The 17,342-nt window shown below is 40.4% G+C and overlaps 1 protein-coding gene across 5 annotated transcripts in view; it reads left to right on the plus strand.

Annotated features, from left to right (window-relative positions):
• The window catches only part of NBEA (neurobeachin), an 843,583-nt gene that overhangs the window by 434,668 nt on the left and 391,573 nt on the right, over positions 1–17,342 (plus strand). For all 5 annotated transcript variants that reach the window (XM_077806446.1, XM_077806437.1, XM_077806454.1 and 2 more), the window contains one exon: positions 8,174–8,235. In XM_077806446.1, coding sequence (XP_077662572.1) covers positions 8,174–8,235 — 62 coding nt within the window. The remainder of the gene's footprint in view (positions 1–8,173; positions 8,236–17,342) is intronic.

Here is a 17,342-nt window from a genome sequence, read left to right on the forward strand (position 1 = left end):
CATCTAGTGAAGACGCAATAAATCAACTGCTGAGTGCTCTCCCGTCGACTCCGGTACTCCACTGGAGCGAGAAGCGTAGGCAGAGTCGATGGAGGAGCATCAGCAGTCTACCTACCGCAGTGAAGACACAGCGGTAAGTAGATCTAAGTACGTCGACTTCAGCGACGTTATTCACATAACTGAAGTTGCGTAACTTAGATCGATTCCCCCGCCAGTGTAGACCAGGCCTAAGAAACAAGGTGATGGCTTTTCTATATATAAGATACTAACTTCAGAGAATAACAGTTACACATGTTGTATAGTACTTGGTACCAGGACCAGACAAGACTGAGATGTAAACATAACAATTTTTATTAACTATAAAAACGCAGGGTCAAATTTATATTCACTTAAATGACACCTCTCATTAGCAGCCCCTTGTACTCTATTGGGGATTTACCCCTTGTGGGGGCATCAGGCTATGATGGTTATGTAGCCCATCTCTCATGGTGCCTAGCATAGGGGCTGATTTATTTTGCCCTGAGGCTCTCCATAGGAATTCTGCCAGCAAGACCTGCTGAGGATCAGTGCTCAGTCAGTGACCCTGACTCTACCTGCCACATTTTTGATTGGTGCCAACTTCTTAGACTACAGTGACCCCATCCCCACCCCCAGGTTATGTGAGGTTGTAGTCGGTTTTTGCCACTGCTGGCATTTCCCCAGCAGATTTTCCACCATTACTGAATGTTTGACAGGCTTTACACTATTGGCAAATCTAGCCCACCAACATAACCCAGTTACATATAAGCTATGCAATACTGTCAGTTCTGAAATTCAGCTTTCAATGTAAGCCTTGCAAAGGGTTATATCCTGCTGCATGTTCCTTTTGTATCATCTTTCCCAGTATTCCTTCATCTTTTCCCTTGAGAAGGCACAGCCCACCTGATTCAGGGAGCCACTAATATTCCACCAGTACCAAGTTAACAATATTTCTATAAAAAACTGTCATATGGGTTAGTTGAACAGGGAAGGATTTTTCCACTGCTGGCTACTGATTAAGTACTGCTTAATTCATTGTCTTTCCAGAGCTGGGCTCAGGCAAGTACCTCGTACAGTGATCCTCTGTGAGCTGACTTAAGTCATCTCATCCTTCCAATAACCTTTCACACTTTTTCCCTGTCCAAGAGTTAAGCTGTCTCATTTCAATTAATAATTAATTTTATACATATATCACTCATTTCCAACATTTCCATCTCTGTTGTTGCACTCTTTCTTGAGCTCTTTGTCTTCCCTATACAACCTTTATCACTTCAGTACTGGCTTACCCTTCGTGTATCTCTCAGAGTCAGTACTACAGTTGAGCCAAAGCCAGAGCATTGAATCCAAATCCCTTTGAATGTCAGGTTAGGTTGGGAAATGGAAGGTTACAGATGTGAACCCACACATAACATTTTTGTTTTTTCTAAATTCAAAAACTGGAAGATTATTTTCTAGCTCCACTTTGGATATGGCCAGAATCCCTCAAGTAAACAGTCATAAGGTTTTGGCCCCAGGTGGAGGAAATCTTACAAGAACTGCTAATTTTGAAACATTTTGCCATTTTCAACCAAAATTTCACAATACGTTTGTAATAGATTTAATGTCATTAAACCCGAAACTAATCCTGCTCCAGTCACCAATACGACCCCTCAGACTAAACCTAATTTCATCACCACTTTGGTGAACCATCTCTAATAAACACTAATAAAATACAATGGAAAGGCTGAATACAATTGGACAGTTGTAATTATCTGTGCTGTGTCAGGTAGAGAGATCCATGTTTGGTTTTCCATTCCATCCCTGGATATATAGGCCAGGTGGGACTGTGGGACTTGTGGTGGAGACAGAGTGCTCAGCTCCTGTGGAAGGGGAGTGTCTTGTGATACTCAATAGCAATCCCTACAGATAAACTAAGGGAATTTAGGTTTGTTGCAAGGACATGGAAAACCCTATATGAGTGGGAAAGAAATCAAAAATAGCCAATAAGAAGTTAGAAGAGGAAAGGAAAAGGTGTATCCCGTTCAAGTTTTTTCAATATTTGAGATTTAAGCAATGTTTATTTCCAAATATTCTTAATCTCATGCACTTTCCACATAGTAATAAAAATAATGCATATAACAATAATATAGCTTTGTTTCTTCACACATGCTTATATTCTATATAGACCTTCTTAAGTTTTGAGTATATGCCATGGGTTGGTGAGAGAGTGTCAAGTTTTTTATGTGAATTAAGTCTATAATAAGTAAGCTGCTTTCTCACTCTCTGCATAAACATACCTGAGACTTATTCAGTAAATTAGGAACTGTAATTGAGTTAGTTATTTGCAGGTTCTAATGATCTGGTTAATTATTAAGAGTTTTTCTAAGTTCCATAAAGGATATAAAACATTTTTCCATGCTAATATTACAATTGATTCTAGTTCAATAATGTTTTAAGTTAACCCAAAGTAAAATAATTGAAAGAAACTGCAGACAAACCTTGATAAAGACCAGACGAAATAGTGATGGTATTTCAGTTAGACTCCTACACACATTGTATTAATAATAATAAAAAGAAATTCAAAACCATGATCTTTTTTCATAAGGTTTTTTTAAAAAATGATGTTATCATCCTCCTTTGTATTTATTGAGAAAAAGAAATTCATACAGATTGACTAGTTCTGCATGGTGAGTTTAAAGTTTTGAAGCTTTCATTGTATTAATGCCACAGACATAACTTAAAGTAGTAAAGTTGAAATTAATCTTTCTTATGCATTACTAGGTCACAGTGATGGCAAAAGAAATAATTACCATATATTAAGAGGCAACTGAAGAGCACTGAAAAACCAGAGCATTTCCAACTAATTACCAGCCATACATCATTTATTACAGATTAGCTAAGGTCGTGCACTTGGTGCCCCCAGTTACTGTATCCATACATGTGGTCATTGTTGCCATCAAACTGCTGAACTTGGTGGTTATATTTAATGAACTGAGACTAGACTATGAAGAAAGTACTAAGAAGAGCAAATAGAGACAGCATAGAGTCCATTCAGTTGAACAAAGACCTTGATGTATGCGAGAAGTATCTACTTGTATTTTAATAATTATGTTAAGCTTCTTTAATAGCATTTAATATAGACTGTATATGGACAACCCATCGGAAGCTGAAAAACGCAGGCAACAGTTAGTTATTTCTTTCAAATTACAACACATTTTATCACTGGAGCTATGGGGGGGGAGGAAGGGGGAAGAATCGATGTGTGTTTTCCACAATCACAAAAGCCACAGTTTTGTATCCCTCTAATTTGCTGTAGCAATCTGTACCCAATTTAATGACTGTATAATTTCTAAAAATCACTCTGAAATAAGAATGATGCACAGATGACTCGTCCTCCCCAGACTGGGGGGGACGGGACACAATCTAAAGGGGAGGACACGTGACCGCCCCACATGTCTCCTCTGCCCAGTGACCTCCCCGCCCTGCACGCACCCTGGGGCCAACACGCTCTCCCCACCCTACGTTACCTGTGGGAGGGAGAGGGGGGCTTGTCTTTCTCTCACTGCGCCTGCCCCCCAGCACGTTTGGCTGCTCTTCCTGACAGCCGGGCCGGGCAGGGCAGGAAGTGGGACGGAGCCGCTTCTCATGCAGCTGAAGCTGGCCACGCCAGGTCACTCCTCTGTGCAGCATGGCGACTGCCTGAGACAGCCTAGCTGGGGAGGCAGTGGTGGGCCGGGTACAGGGGCCAAGTGAGACAGAAACATGCCGGGTGGGGGAAGAAGGGACTCCGGCTCACTTGGTCCCTGTCCCAGGCAGCCAGGCCTTAGCCAGTAGTGGAAGCCGCCGCCTGCCCGGCCAGACTTTCTCAGGCAGCTGCTGCACTGCACAGACCAGTGACCTTGAGTGGTGGGCTGGCTGTTGGGGAGAGGGGCTGAGTGTACCGGGGTAGACACAGCAGGAGAAGGACAGAACCCCTCTCCCCCTGCCCCGCAGCAAGCCAAGCAGCAATCTTGGGGGGCACTTGACTCCCCCCATGCATTGCCTGTGGAATGATGTTTATTTCATTTAAAGAAGGGTAAGCTAGCAAGTCAAGCACAAGACTGGGACTAAGGAGACACAGATTCTGTTCCTATCTGTGGCACAGAGTGATCTTTGGGGAAGTGACTCCATCACTTTGTGCCTTACTTTCCTATCTGTAAAATGGGGATAAAATTTCTTTTCTCCCACCTTTTGCCTGGCTATTTAGACTGTGAGCCCATCAGGGGAAAAAATGTGTGTTACCTGTGTGTTTGTACAGTGCCTAGCACAATGGGGCCCCAGTATCCGCATGGGCCTCTGGGTACTATCGTAGCTAGAAGGGGTTGCACGCTTGATTGCTTCAGTAGGCCAAACTCATTGTACACACTATGGGCTCCTTGCATCCTTCAGTTCCCCTTCACAAGCTCCCTGAGTGCCTGCCTCCCTTTCCCCTCTATTTCAGTGACTCCCTGCAAATCTGCTCCCCACTCCCTCATGCCAGGGGCTCTGTATGTCCCCAGTTCTTTGGACACAGGATATAGTTCCTTCCATATGAGGGTTTTCTATTCTCCCACCCATGCCAGTGGCTTGCTGTACCTCCGAGTCTCTCCTCTTCCATATGGCAAGCACTGTGTATCCTCCCTGCCCCCATGGCAGGGTCTCTGTGTGCCCCACCACTTCCCCCTCTGCTATATGCTAGAAGCTCTGTGCATCCCCCTCACTTTTCCTTTGTTAGGCCACCTTTGTCTAGAGGGTTGCACACTTCATTGCTTTGTAGTGTGGCCACTCAAACATTCCTGGAACACCGGACATTCTGCTATTCTGGGAATAATGTGGGCCTGCTTCTGTCGGCATGGCCCACCCCGCTGGTGTGACTGCACATGCGAGGTTATGCTGGACAGAGAGGTGTCATTTTGAAGAGTGTGCTGCCCTGCCCCTGCCGGCATGACCCTTGCATGCATGGTGTGTGCAGGGTCGCACCGGGCAGGGTTGGGGGGGGGGGTGCGTACTGCACGCTCTTCAAAGTGGTGTTCCCCTGTCCAATATGGGAGAAATCCACGTACAGTTTTGTTTCAGAACCAGATGGAAGAAACCACCTGATAAGAGGACTATCCAGATCAAAATTACTAATACCTGTCTCTTCCTAAGGAAGGAATGGAAGGGCTGCCAGGAATGGATCCCTGGCTGATTATCTATTCTGTTCATTCCCTCTGGAATACCTGGCAGTGGCCACTATCGGAAGACAGGATGCTGGGCTAGATGGACCTTTGGTCTGACCCAGTATGGCTGCTTTTATGTTCTTATGTTAAAACCAGACAAGTGGCCTTCCTATTCAGTAGGCAGAGGCTCTTTGCATCACTGCACTCCCTGCAAGCCCCCCCCCCCCACCGCCCAACACACACACTCCACACATGCTCAGGCTTCCTGTGAGCTGCCTTCCCTCCTCACCTGTTTTCATGTGTAAATGGTTAAATATTTACAATTTGTAATTTGTTAAATAACTTCCTTTTTTCTGTCTGAGAGATAAGTCATTCAGGGTGTCAACATTTTAAAATGTAGTGGAATGAGATGGGTGGGAACAGCATTATGATGAAAGGTGTTTAATAGCTGTCATCAACTGCCTTTGATCTATAGACAATTACAGACCTGATTGGTGTGCTAACCAGATGTCAGAGGCTCTGTGTCCTTCAGTTCCCCAGTCTGGTTTTTTTTTTTTCCCTCACCCAAATCAATAGGGTTCTACCTGAAATTTTGGAATTGATCAGGCGCAGTGTTCCAAAGTTATCATATTACATCCAGACAAACAGATAAATGCTATGAAGTAGAGTGTGGGGCCTCGCTTCACTAAGCCAATAATAATACAAGGAAGATTTTTCAAAGTTTGATAAATTATGGTAACTTTTTATATTACAAATAGCTACATTTGCTCTAATATGGATTGTAAGTTCCTTTAGGCAGGTATTTTGTTGTGTGCACACTGCCTAATACAAAAGGACCCTGATACTAAATTATTAGCATAATAGAAATAATGAATAATAATTTTGTCTTTCTGTCAGATGGAGTCTTGTTCAACTTTTGTTCCATACACCAAACTGTCTATGTCAGTGAGAGCTCTGCACATGACTTAACTACTATAAAATGCCTTTGGATTTCAGACATTTCTAATGTTATGAAACAAACAGAAAAATGTGCATTGGGCATATTTGTGCTGTGTACAAAATATTTTCCACATAGTTCACTCTGTTTATTTTTGAAAATGTATCAAAGGTATACAGAGGAAGACCTAGCTACTTATCTAATGTAGTTATCTTGTCTTTATTCTACTCAGTTGTATGTGATGACTGGAAACATTTGTTCTCTTTTTAAAGGATTAATTAATGGTTCAAGAAGTAATTTTTGAGAAAATTACTTTAACAGGAATTATTTTTTTATAAATTATTTTGCCTAAATCGCACACTGAAAGACAAATGTTTTAATTTTGAAAGGAAATATGTATGTGGGGCAGAAACAGAATTTTGAATTCCAGTGAACCTAAGGTGGATTTATATAGGTGCAAACAGTACATTCTGTCTTGAAATACTCAGATTATCCATGCTAATTTTGTTGATTTAGCTATATAGTTTGGTCATCCTCTTTAGTTTTTCTTTGTCAGGTTTCAAATAGTTGAGGTAGCCTGCAGGTGAAAAGTGTCCCATTAATCTTTTTTGATCCTCTAGCACTTGAGCATAAGAATAGCTGATCAATTACAGCAATTGTCTCCCTAAATGAGCTTTTCACATCTACATCTTATTTCATTAGTTAACTGTCTGCTCATAGAACTGATAAAATGGAATACTAGTGGCTTCTTACAGCTTGTTCTGTCTTACAGTACAATAAGGATGGGGTTGTTAGCTAAGTGGGCACAAAAGAGTATTTATCCACTACCTGCAATAAATATACATGTTATTGTGTAGGAGTACTTTTGTCTTGAATGGCTGTTTGTTGAAACCTACTTAAAACAAATCCATTTGCTTTTCAACTTTCCATTTAGTAACTAGTGCTATGAAGAAACTTTTTCTATATTTGACATTTTTATTCAACATCCTAGGAAGCGTGTCTATGTCCCAAACTACTAAAATGAATGTATATCCTATTTAATTTTAAAATTTGAAACTACCATATTTAAAATTAACAAAATAATTTTGCCTTTCTCCTATTGTATTTCAAATGAATCAATCCACTATTTAAAATGTATCTTTTACATGCAAAGATGTGACACTGATTCTCTCTCCAAAAGGAAATCTACAGTTCTGAAGCTGCAAATAAATATGAACACATTATATTGTAATAGTTATTCAGAGTTAAGTATAAAGTTCTGTATATTTAACTATGCTCATGTTGCTTTAATTTATAAATGATTGATCTAAGAATTACAGATGACAAAATTCATTCATCATTCTAAGTGTTGATTTTATTTTTACTGACACTGTAACTAAGAAAATTTATTTCTCTTTTACATCTTCAACCCATATTTTGGGGGAAACAAAGTAACATTTATATTAAGACATTTTAGTGGAAGCCTGTAGTTAATTGTATTATTTCAGAAGCACATTAAACAAATGACAGCTATTATGGCAATCATATTTTCCTTAACTATACCTTTTATATTTTCAGCTACATGAAGGGGAATTTTCCAAAAGAAAATCTAACTAGTTACTAAACAAGGGTCTGATCCTGCAAAGACAAGAGTATGTGACTAAAGTTATTCATATGCATAAGTCTATGTAGGTTCAGACCTCCAAAGATTGTTGTGGTATATTCACAATGTATTTCTATATGAAGTTTTCTTGGGTAAGATTGCCTTCTACTGTACTAGTCACTGAAATGCACTAACCCTCAAAAAAAATTATTTTAAATAGAAAATATGATTAAATAAAAACCTATGACCTACATATGACAATGATGATTCTAAACAGTTGTGTGCTCCTTTCTGTACATTTATGTATACCTGAATCAAAAGTTCTTAAGGCCATTTTCACTTCAAACTTGTTTCAGTAAATTGGAATGATTGGTTTTAAGGAAACAAATTCAGTTTTATAGAATGTATGAAACCACAGAGTTTTGACAACTTAATATAAGTAACCTTTTTAATTCACTTTTGATTGTTTGTTTACTGCAGGCCTTGTTTGCATGAAGTCGAGTACTTCTGTGGTTGAACTTGTTATGCTGCTTTGTTCACAGGTAAGACTTTTTTTGGCTTTAATTGTATTAGTTTCTTCACACAGTGACATATTACTAAATTTTGAGTTGGTTGTTCTTGCTTATTTTTTTCTTTTCATTCTTTCTATTTGAATACGATGCAAATACAAATGTCATTTCTCACACATTTCTGTACAGTGTAATTTCTTGGTACATGTTGTAGAGCAGCAGTACATTCATATTGACATGCAAACTAATCTTTTCTAAATAGTTATGTGTAAAATATATATGCATATACATGATATACTTTATCCTGTTATGCAGAATTTTTGGTCATAATTTCACATTAAATTTTTATCTTCCTGAATTAGCTATTTTTAAAACGTTATTATGTAGTGACATTAACTTTTACCTCTAGGATATATGACATAAGTTATTGCACATTTAATGTGAGCTTTTGGTCAGTATTTAAAAAGCTGGGTAAAATGGCTATTAATGATCCCTCAGATGTTTGGATCTTTTTTATTTTCCATTTTTCCAATATCATACATTCAAATTATTCAACATAATTAAGTGTTTCTGTGAGAAATCTAAAAAGATGAAAAATTTGAGAATACAAAATCATTAAAAATATTTTTAAATTGAAGAACTTCTTTAAAATGTGTCACTGGCTAGATTTCATACATACCTGTCATCTTGTAAAAGGTAGTTGTATTAAAGAATCAACAAATATTCTTTGGTTTCATTCATTTTCTACAGCAAATATGTATGACCCTGTTAGATCCCCAATCCCAAAACAGCTTCTAAATTTTCTCCAAAGCTTTAATTTCATATTATTTAACAAACACACACACACAAAAATGCCTAAATAACAATTAAATGTATACAGAGTAGTGTGTAAATGAGGTGCCTATATAGATAAATACACACACACACACCCCATTACTAAGCTTGTACTTGCTTTTAGTTTGTATTATAGAATCCACTGTGCATATTTGAAATATGCCCAAACAATGAGTATTTAGTGACAGCTTAAGTGAAGACTGGTCAAAAGTACAGAGAGCTGAAAATTAGTAATATTTACAATTGAATGTAGCTGCTTTTTTTCCAACTTACCTGCTGTTTGCCAGTCCGTAGGTTACATTTCTTCGAGCCTGTACCCATAAGGAAATCATTAGATCCTGTTTTTCTTTTAGCCAAGATGGATATTGGTTAGGGAGAAGTTAAAGAAAAATACATCACTGGCAGGAATCCTCAGTGGGGTTTGAACTTCAAACCTTCTCCTGCAGGGCACTTGAAAAATTTGTTACCTAATGCTTAAGTCCTGGGTTCAAGGGAAATTCCAAAAGATCCATTAAGGCCTTTGAGTTTCATGTCATGCTGCTTTTTTTTAACAGCTTTTGAAGCCTTTACTTGAGGGAAGGAATAACTTACAATGCCTTCTCCCTTAGTCTTTGGTTTTACTGCAAATCACAGGAATAAAGTGGAATGTAGCATTAGGGTCTAGTGTCTTTGATGGCCTCATCATCTAATCATAGGTTTAACATTACTCATTTGCTGGCTCCAGGAATTCCTGCCATTAAGGGCCCTTGAGATGAAACTTTGCCTCAAATATTGATTGAAAGGAAGAGTGAGAAATTTAAGCTCTTTCTGCAGTGCTTTTTCTTTAGACTTCTTAGTGAAGCTATTAACAAATGTAGCTAAATCAATTTGATATTTTATGCATTTTAGAAAAGTTATTTAATGATTCAAAATGTATAACTGTCCAGTTTTCAAAGGTGAAAAAAGCGTGTACACAGATTTTTAAAAAATAGAATTATTTATTCAGTTTCTATTTTACCAAGAATTTTAATGTTTTTTGTATAAACAAGCTTTCCTCTCTCTACCCAATCACCCACATAAAGAAGAATTTTTACTGTGTCCCCCAAATCTGACATTTCGTAGCATTTAAGGATTCTTCCATTTGCATCCTATTAAGAAGATTTAGAACCCCATTGTCACTAGGAAATTCAGAGATGGCTGTTGTAACATTACATTGTTTCCTTCTATATTGTTGCCTTCTGACAGAATGGCATGAAATGTTCCTATAGGAATTGATCAACAGTGGGTTCTAATGTAGTGGTACAACTCTTCTCCCCTCTTTTTTATCAAGCCTGAGTATACTACTACTAAAATGAATCTAACCAGAACATTGTATGACATCAGGTAGTGCCACCAAGCCACCAGACCTGCAGTTCCAATATTTTATATAAAGTAATTTTATAGACTTTCTTTTCTGTTTAATTTTAAAACTAGCTGTCAAAAAGGTCAATACTAAATAAATATTCAAGAATTTGAACATGAAGAAAATAGTTGAAAATATTGGCTAAGAGGAGAGAGACTTTGAGAAACTACATATAGGGAGATAGTGTGGTTTTCTGTGTATGCCACAAAACCGGGAGTCAGGAGACTTGGGTTCCGTTCTTAATGCTGCCACTGATTTTTATATAAAATGGGGATAATGGTACCTGCCCTTCTCCATAAGATGATTTGAGAAATACAGTTTGGAAGTACTATATGTTTTGTGTGTTCTTTAAATATTTGTGTTGTAACTACGGCTTTTTTGATAACATGAGCAAATCTTTATTTAAAATGGGTGTTCAAAATGTATTACATTCTCCAGATTACTTGTAGAAGTTTGCCGTGTGTATTTTTATCTTTCAAAAGACAGATGATCTAGAAACCTTTGAAAAGTAAGATTTTGTTTGCCTAGAACAGGGTAACTTTAGACATCGAAAAAGGAAAGGGAAATGCAAAGTTTGTTTTCCTTTCATTTGCTACAGCAAATTAGATGCTTTTATGCTCTTTATGTTAGAAATTCCATGTTAACGACTACAGATTAGCGAGGATGTCAGAATTTTTTTTCTTATCTGAGCTCCTGAATAAACTTAACATTGCCAGTGGCTCACGTCCAAGGTATGGTCTAAATTTACATGAAATATCACATTACAAATGTCTGAAGGTACATGTCATGGATAATTCATTTCATATGGGTAGCCTTTTAGACTCTGAAGGATATGCAATCAAGTCCATTCCCCCAAAGGAATTTTGAGTCTCTGTGAAAAATACATTTTAAGCTTTAAGGAACTTCTGTAGCTATAGTGCATCATTTGGTTTTAAGAATTGTTTTCTCTTCTCTGTATTTTTGGTATATCTTTCCGTATTTTTTTTCTTTTAACCAACCATAACAACACCCATTTTATTAGACTAAAACTAAATTAATTTTAGGTTTATTTTCTTTTTATATTTACATAGAACAAAAATGGTTCTTCAAATACTTAAAATATTTTTTTCTGGAAAATTGGTAATATGTAATGACTTGCATGTTGTATAAAGCAGGCATCCTCATCCTGGATGCAGTATATTTTCACATAAAAATGATGAAGATGTGTTATTTTTGACAAGATCTGTGCTTGATTATAGTCTTTGTTCCCCATTGCCTAGTACTCTATGTCACAGCTGTGATGCTGCCTTGAGTGGCAGATTTCTCAAACCATGCAATTTTTTTAAAAAGTGCTTTACATTAGTTTTTTTCATTATATTTTCTTCTTTGATATGTAGCAGATATAGATTTCAATATTTTTTCCAATCTTTTTGCAATACTACAATAGCTTCTAATTATTTCCAGATTTCTTTTAAAGTTTCCCTTCTTCAGAGGTACAGCTTCTGCATAAATTGAGTGATTTTATCCCATAGGATTCTTCAAGTTTTTATAATAAAGCCTTATCAGATATCACTTACATTTTTCTGTACCTTATCTGTCAACAAGAGAGGTTTATTTTCTTAAATACTAAGACATTTTTTATTTAAAATACATTACTAGTTCACCTGCTTTAAAAGTATAAAGTAACAAATTGAAATTCTTAATAGCTAACAAACTTCAATGCTTGGCAGTTTTGAAGTTATGTTTCATTTATTCTTCTGATTAACTAAAAGGGATTTTCCCCACTATGCTTTAAGTTTAATCAGGATCATAACCCAAGGGTCTGCAAAGGACGCATTTTAAGAGTGAGTAGTGTTGCAAGGAAAAGATCTGTTCCTGATTCCTTTTCTTAAGGAAAGACTTGGATTTTAGACATTACACATTGCATACAAGATCTCCCAAGAGACGCCACCTGGAGAATTATGAGGGAAATTTCACATATAATGAGCAAAAATGATTGATTTACTTACAATTAACAAATAAAACGTCTTATGAGACTCTCATAGAGATAACATTTCAAAACTTCAATCTTGCAGTTCAGGTGTAAATAGGTTTTGAAAATAGTTTCTTTGAGAAGCTGTGGAACTGTAAATGGTTTACAAAAATGAAATTGTGCTAGATTACTTTGATAGCGTTAGAGAGAGAATTACAGAATTAGTGGACAAATTAAACATAGTAGATGCAAACACTGGAGTGAATGTACAGTAAAGCATATATGAGCTTTGCAGTTTATTATGGTATCAAAAGTCCAAAATAATATTGGGCAATGTACACAAAGTGGATTGGAGAATTTCTAGCCACTCTCTATCACTATGGTGAGATTTCACTTAGAATACTATGTTTATTTGTAGTCACTTTAACACTAAAAGATGTAGGAAGGTTGGAAGAAATGTATATAAAAACAACAAAGAATCTTTAGGAAGAATGACTGATGTAGGGCTTTGGCTATTCAAAAAAGTTGCATTGGTTTTATTATGGTTCAGTTAAACTGATTTAGTTAAATGGTGCAAATCCTGATGTGGACACACTTATTTCAGTTTGAGTGGTTTATTTTTTGGTTTAGCTTAAGTCAATTAGGCCATGTCTACACTACGAAATTAGGTCGAATTTATAAAAGTCGGTTTTGTAGAAAGTGTTTTTTATACACTCGATTGTGTGTGTCCCCACACAAATGCTCTAAGTGCATTTAGTCGGCATTTGGTCAACGGAGTGCATCCACAGTACCGAGGCAACTGTCAACTTTTGGAGCGTTGCACTATGGGTAGCTATCCCACAGTTCCCGCAGTCTCTGCCGCCCATTTGAATTCTGGGTAGAAATCCCAATGCCTGATGGGGCAAAAACATTGTCGCGGGTGGTTCTGGGTACATATTGTCAAGCCCCACCTTCCCTCCCTCCCTCTGTGAAAACAACGGCAGACAATCATTTTGCACCTTTTTTCCTGGGTTACCTGTGCAGATGCCATACCACGGCAAGCATGGAGCCAGCTCAGCTCACCATCACCGTATGTCTCCTGGGTGCTGGCAGATGCGGTACTGCGTTGCTACACAGCAGCAGCTCATTGCCTTTGGCAGCAGACAGTGCAGTGTGACTGGTAGTCATCATCACTGTTCTCCAGGGCGCTCTTTTAGCCGAGCTCTTTTAGCTCTTTTTGACCTCAGTGAGGTCAGGCAGGGACTTGGGCAAACATGGGAGTGACTCAGCTGGGTCATTTCCCTTTTAAGTTTCGTCTCATGGCAATTCAGTCCTGCCGGCAGTCCTACTGCAACATCTTCTAATGAGCAGCCAGGAGATGACAATGGCCAGCAGTCATACTGCGCCGTCTTCTGCCGAGCACCCAGGAGATGACGATGGCCAGTAGTCGTACTGCACCATCTGCTGCCAGCAAGATGTATAAAGATAGATGAAGTGGATCAAAACAAGAAATAGACCAGATTTGTTTTGTGTTCATTTTCTCCTCCCTTCCTCCCTCCCTCCGTGAAATCAACAGCCTGCTAAACCCAGGGTTTTGAGTTCTATCCTTGAGGAAGCCATTCTGTTTCTTCTTGATGCAAAGCCGCCCCCTCTGTTGATTTTAATTCCCTGTAAGCCAACCCTGTAAGCCATGTTGTCAGTTGCCCCTCCCTCCGTCAGGGCAATGGCAGACAATCATTTCGCGCCCTTTTCCCTGGATTGCCCCAGCAGACGCCATAGCACAGCAAGCATGGAGCCCGTTCAGCTCACCACAGCAGTTATGACCATTGTAAACACCTCGCGCATTATCATGCAGTTTATGCAGAACCAGCACCTGAAAAATTAGGCGAGGAGGCGACGGCAGCACGGTGATGAGGACATGAACACAGATTTCTATTTGGAGATTTGGAGATTATGGTGTTACTGGGGCAGGCGCATGCCATGGAACGCCAATTCTGGGCCTGAGAAACAAGCACAGAGTGGTGGGACCGCATAGTGTTGCAGGTCTGGGATGATTCCCAGTGGCTCCGAAACTTTCACATGCATAAGGGCACTTTTATGGAACTTTGTGACTTGCTTTCCACTGCCCTGAAGTGCAAGATTACCAAGATGAGAGCAGCCCTCACAGTTGAGAAGCAAGTGGCAATAGCCCTGTGGAAGCTTGCGTGGCCAGACAGCTACCGGTCAGTCGGGAATCAATTTGGAGTGGGCAAATCTACTGTGGGGGTTGTTGTGATGCAAGTAGCCAATGCAATCATTGACCTGCTGCTATCAAAGGTAGTGACTCTGAGAAATGTGCAGCTCAAACTAGATGGCTTTGCTGCAATGGGATTCCCTAACTGTGGTGGGGCCATAGACGGAACCCATATCCCTATCTTGGGACCGGACCACCAGGGCATCCAGTACATAAACCGCAAGGGGTACTTTTCAATGGTGCTGCAAGCACTGGTGGATCACAAGGGACGTTTCACCAACATCAACGTGGGGTGGCTGGGAAAGATTCATGACGCTCATGTTTGTAGGGACTCTGGTCTGTTTAAACGGCTGCAGGAAGCGATTTACTTCCCAGACCAGAAAATAACTGTTGGGGATGTTGAAATGCCTATAGTTATCCTTGGGGACCCAGCCTACCCTTTAATGCCCTGGCTCATGAAGCCGTACACAGGCACCCTGGACAGTAGTAAGGAGCTGTTCAGCTATAGGCTAAGCAAGTGCAGAATGGTGGTAGAGTGTGCCGTTTGGACATTTAAAGGGTCGCTGGTGCAGTTTACTGACTCGCTCAGACCTCAGCAAAACCAATATTCCCATTGTTATTGCTGCTTGCTGTGTGCTCCACAATCTCTGTGAGAGTAAGGGGGAGATGTTTATGGTGGGGTGGGAGGTTGAGGCAAATCGCCTGCCCGCTGAATACGTGCAGCCAGACACCAGGGCGATTAGAAGAGTACAGCAGGGCGTGCTGCACATCAGAGAAGCTTTGAAAACCAGCCAGGGTACTGTGTGACACTTCTGTTTGTTTCTCCTTGATGAAAACCCGCCCCCTTGGTTGCCTCTAAATTCCCTGTAAGCCACCTGCCCTCCCCCCTTCGATCACAGCTTGCTTGCCAAGGAAATAAAGTCACTATCTTTTAAAAACATTTATTCTTTATTAACTGATAAAAATAGGAAGATAACTCACAAGGTAGCCTGGGTGGGGTGTGGGAGGAGGGTAGGAGGGAAGGAAAAGGCCACTTTAAAACTTCTTGAATGACAGCCTTCTGTTGTTTGGGCTGTCCACTGAGGGGGAGTGGTTGGATGCCCGGAGCCTCCCCTCTCTCTCCCCGCTGTGTTCTTGGGCTTCTGGGTGAGGAGGCTATGGAACTTGGGGAGGAGAGAGGGCGGTTAAACAGGGGCTGCAGCGGCAGTCTGTGATCCTGCTGCCATTCATGAACCTCCACCAGAAGCCGGAGCATGTCCGTTTGATCCTGCAGTAGCCCCAGCATTGCCTCATGCCTCCTCTGATCTTCCTGTCACCACCTCTCCTCACATTCATCGGCAACTTTCCTGTACTCTGCTATTGTGTCCCTCCACACATTCTGCTGAGCTCTGTCAGTGCCGGACGACTGCATGAGCTCAGAGAACATTTCATCGCGCGTGCGTTTTTTTCACCGCCTTATCTGAGATAGCCTTTGGGACGGAGGAGGGAGGCTTGAAACATTTGCAGTTGCTGGAGGAAAAAAAGGGAGTAAAGTATTTTAAAAGATACATTTTACAGAACAATGGCTATACGCTTTCATGGTGAACAACACTATTCACATTACATAGCACATGTGATTTTGGTACAAGGTCGTATTTTGCATCTTATATTGAGTGCCTGCGGCATTGGTGTTAGAGATCACACACGCAGTGCCGGACAACAGAATTCGGCTTGCAGGCGGCCATGGTAAGCCATAGTCTTTCAGCTTCTGCAACCTTCATAACAGCAGCGCCTTCCTCTCCCATACTAAGCAAAGCACATTGAGTTGGCCATTTAGTGCTGTGATTTTCCTGTTAATGTGCAGCAGCAGAAACCAAACTAACCCCTCCGCCCCCCGCATCCAATTCTCTGGGATGATTGCTTTACCCTTCCCCCCACCGCGTGGCTGGTATCCGGGAAGAGAGATAAAGAACGGATGTTGCTTGAATGCCAGCAAACACCGGGATGCTATATGCTGCTAGGCTTTTTTATGCAATGATACCAGATTACTTGCTACTATCATGGCATGGTAAAGTGTCCTACCATGGAGGACGGAATAAGGCTGCTCTCCCCAGAAACCTTCTGCAAAGGCTTTTAGAGTGCCTCCAGGAGAGCTTCATGGACATGTTCCTGGAGGATTTCCGCTCCATCCTCAGACATGTTAACAGACTTTTCCAGTAGCTGTACTGGCCACGAATGCATCCCAAGTCCTCAGGGCTACTTAATCATTAAAAAACGCTTGCTTTTATAACATGTATTATTTAAAAAGGTACACTCACCAGAGGCCCTTTCTCTGGCTTGGTTGGGTTGGTAGGGTATTTCAGTCAGGGTGATAAAAAGATCCTGGTTGTTGGGGAGAATGGTGTCCTGGGTGCTCTCCTCAAGCTCATCCTCCTCCTCCTCCTCATCTTCCCCATCCACAAAATCCTCAGGCATGGTGGAGAATACCCCATCATCGAAGTCCATGGACAGGGGTGGGGTAGTGGCGGTGTCTTCCCCCCCTTCCCCCCCCCGAGAATTGCATGCAGCTCAGCATAGAAGCGGCATGTCTGGGGCTCTGTCCCAGAGCGTCCGTTTGATTCTTTGGTTTTCTGGTACGCTTGTCTGAGCAACTTAAGTTTCACGCGACACTGTGTTGTGTTCCTGCTGTAGCCTCTGTCCCTCATGGCCTCGGAGATTTTTTGAAATGTTTTGGCATTTCGTCTTTTGGAACGTAGTTCTGATAGCACGGATTCCTCTCCCCA

This window comes from Eretmochelys imbricata, chromosome 1 (assembly GCF_965152235.1).
Source record: "Eretmochelys imbricata isolate rEreImb1 chromosome 1, rEreImb1.hap1, whole genome shotgun sequence".
NCBI classification, from domain to species: Eukaryota; Metazoa; Chordata; order Testudines; family Cheloniidae; genus Eretmochelys; species Eretmochelys imbricata.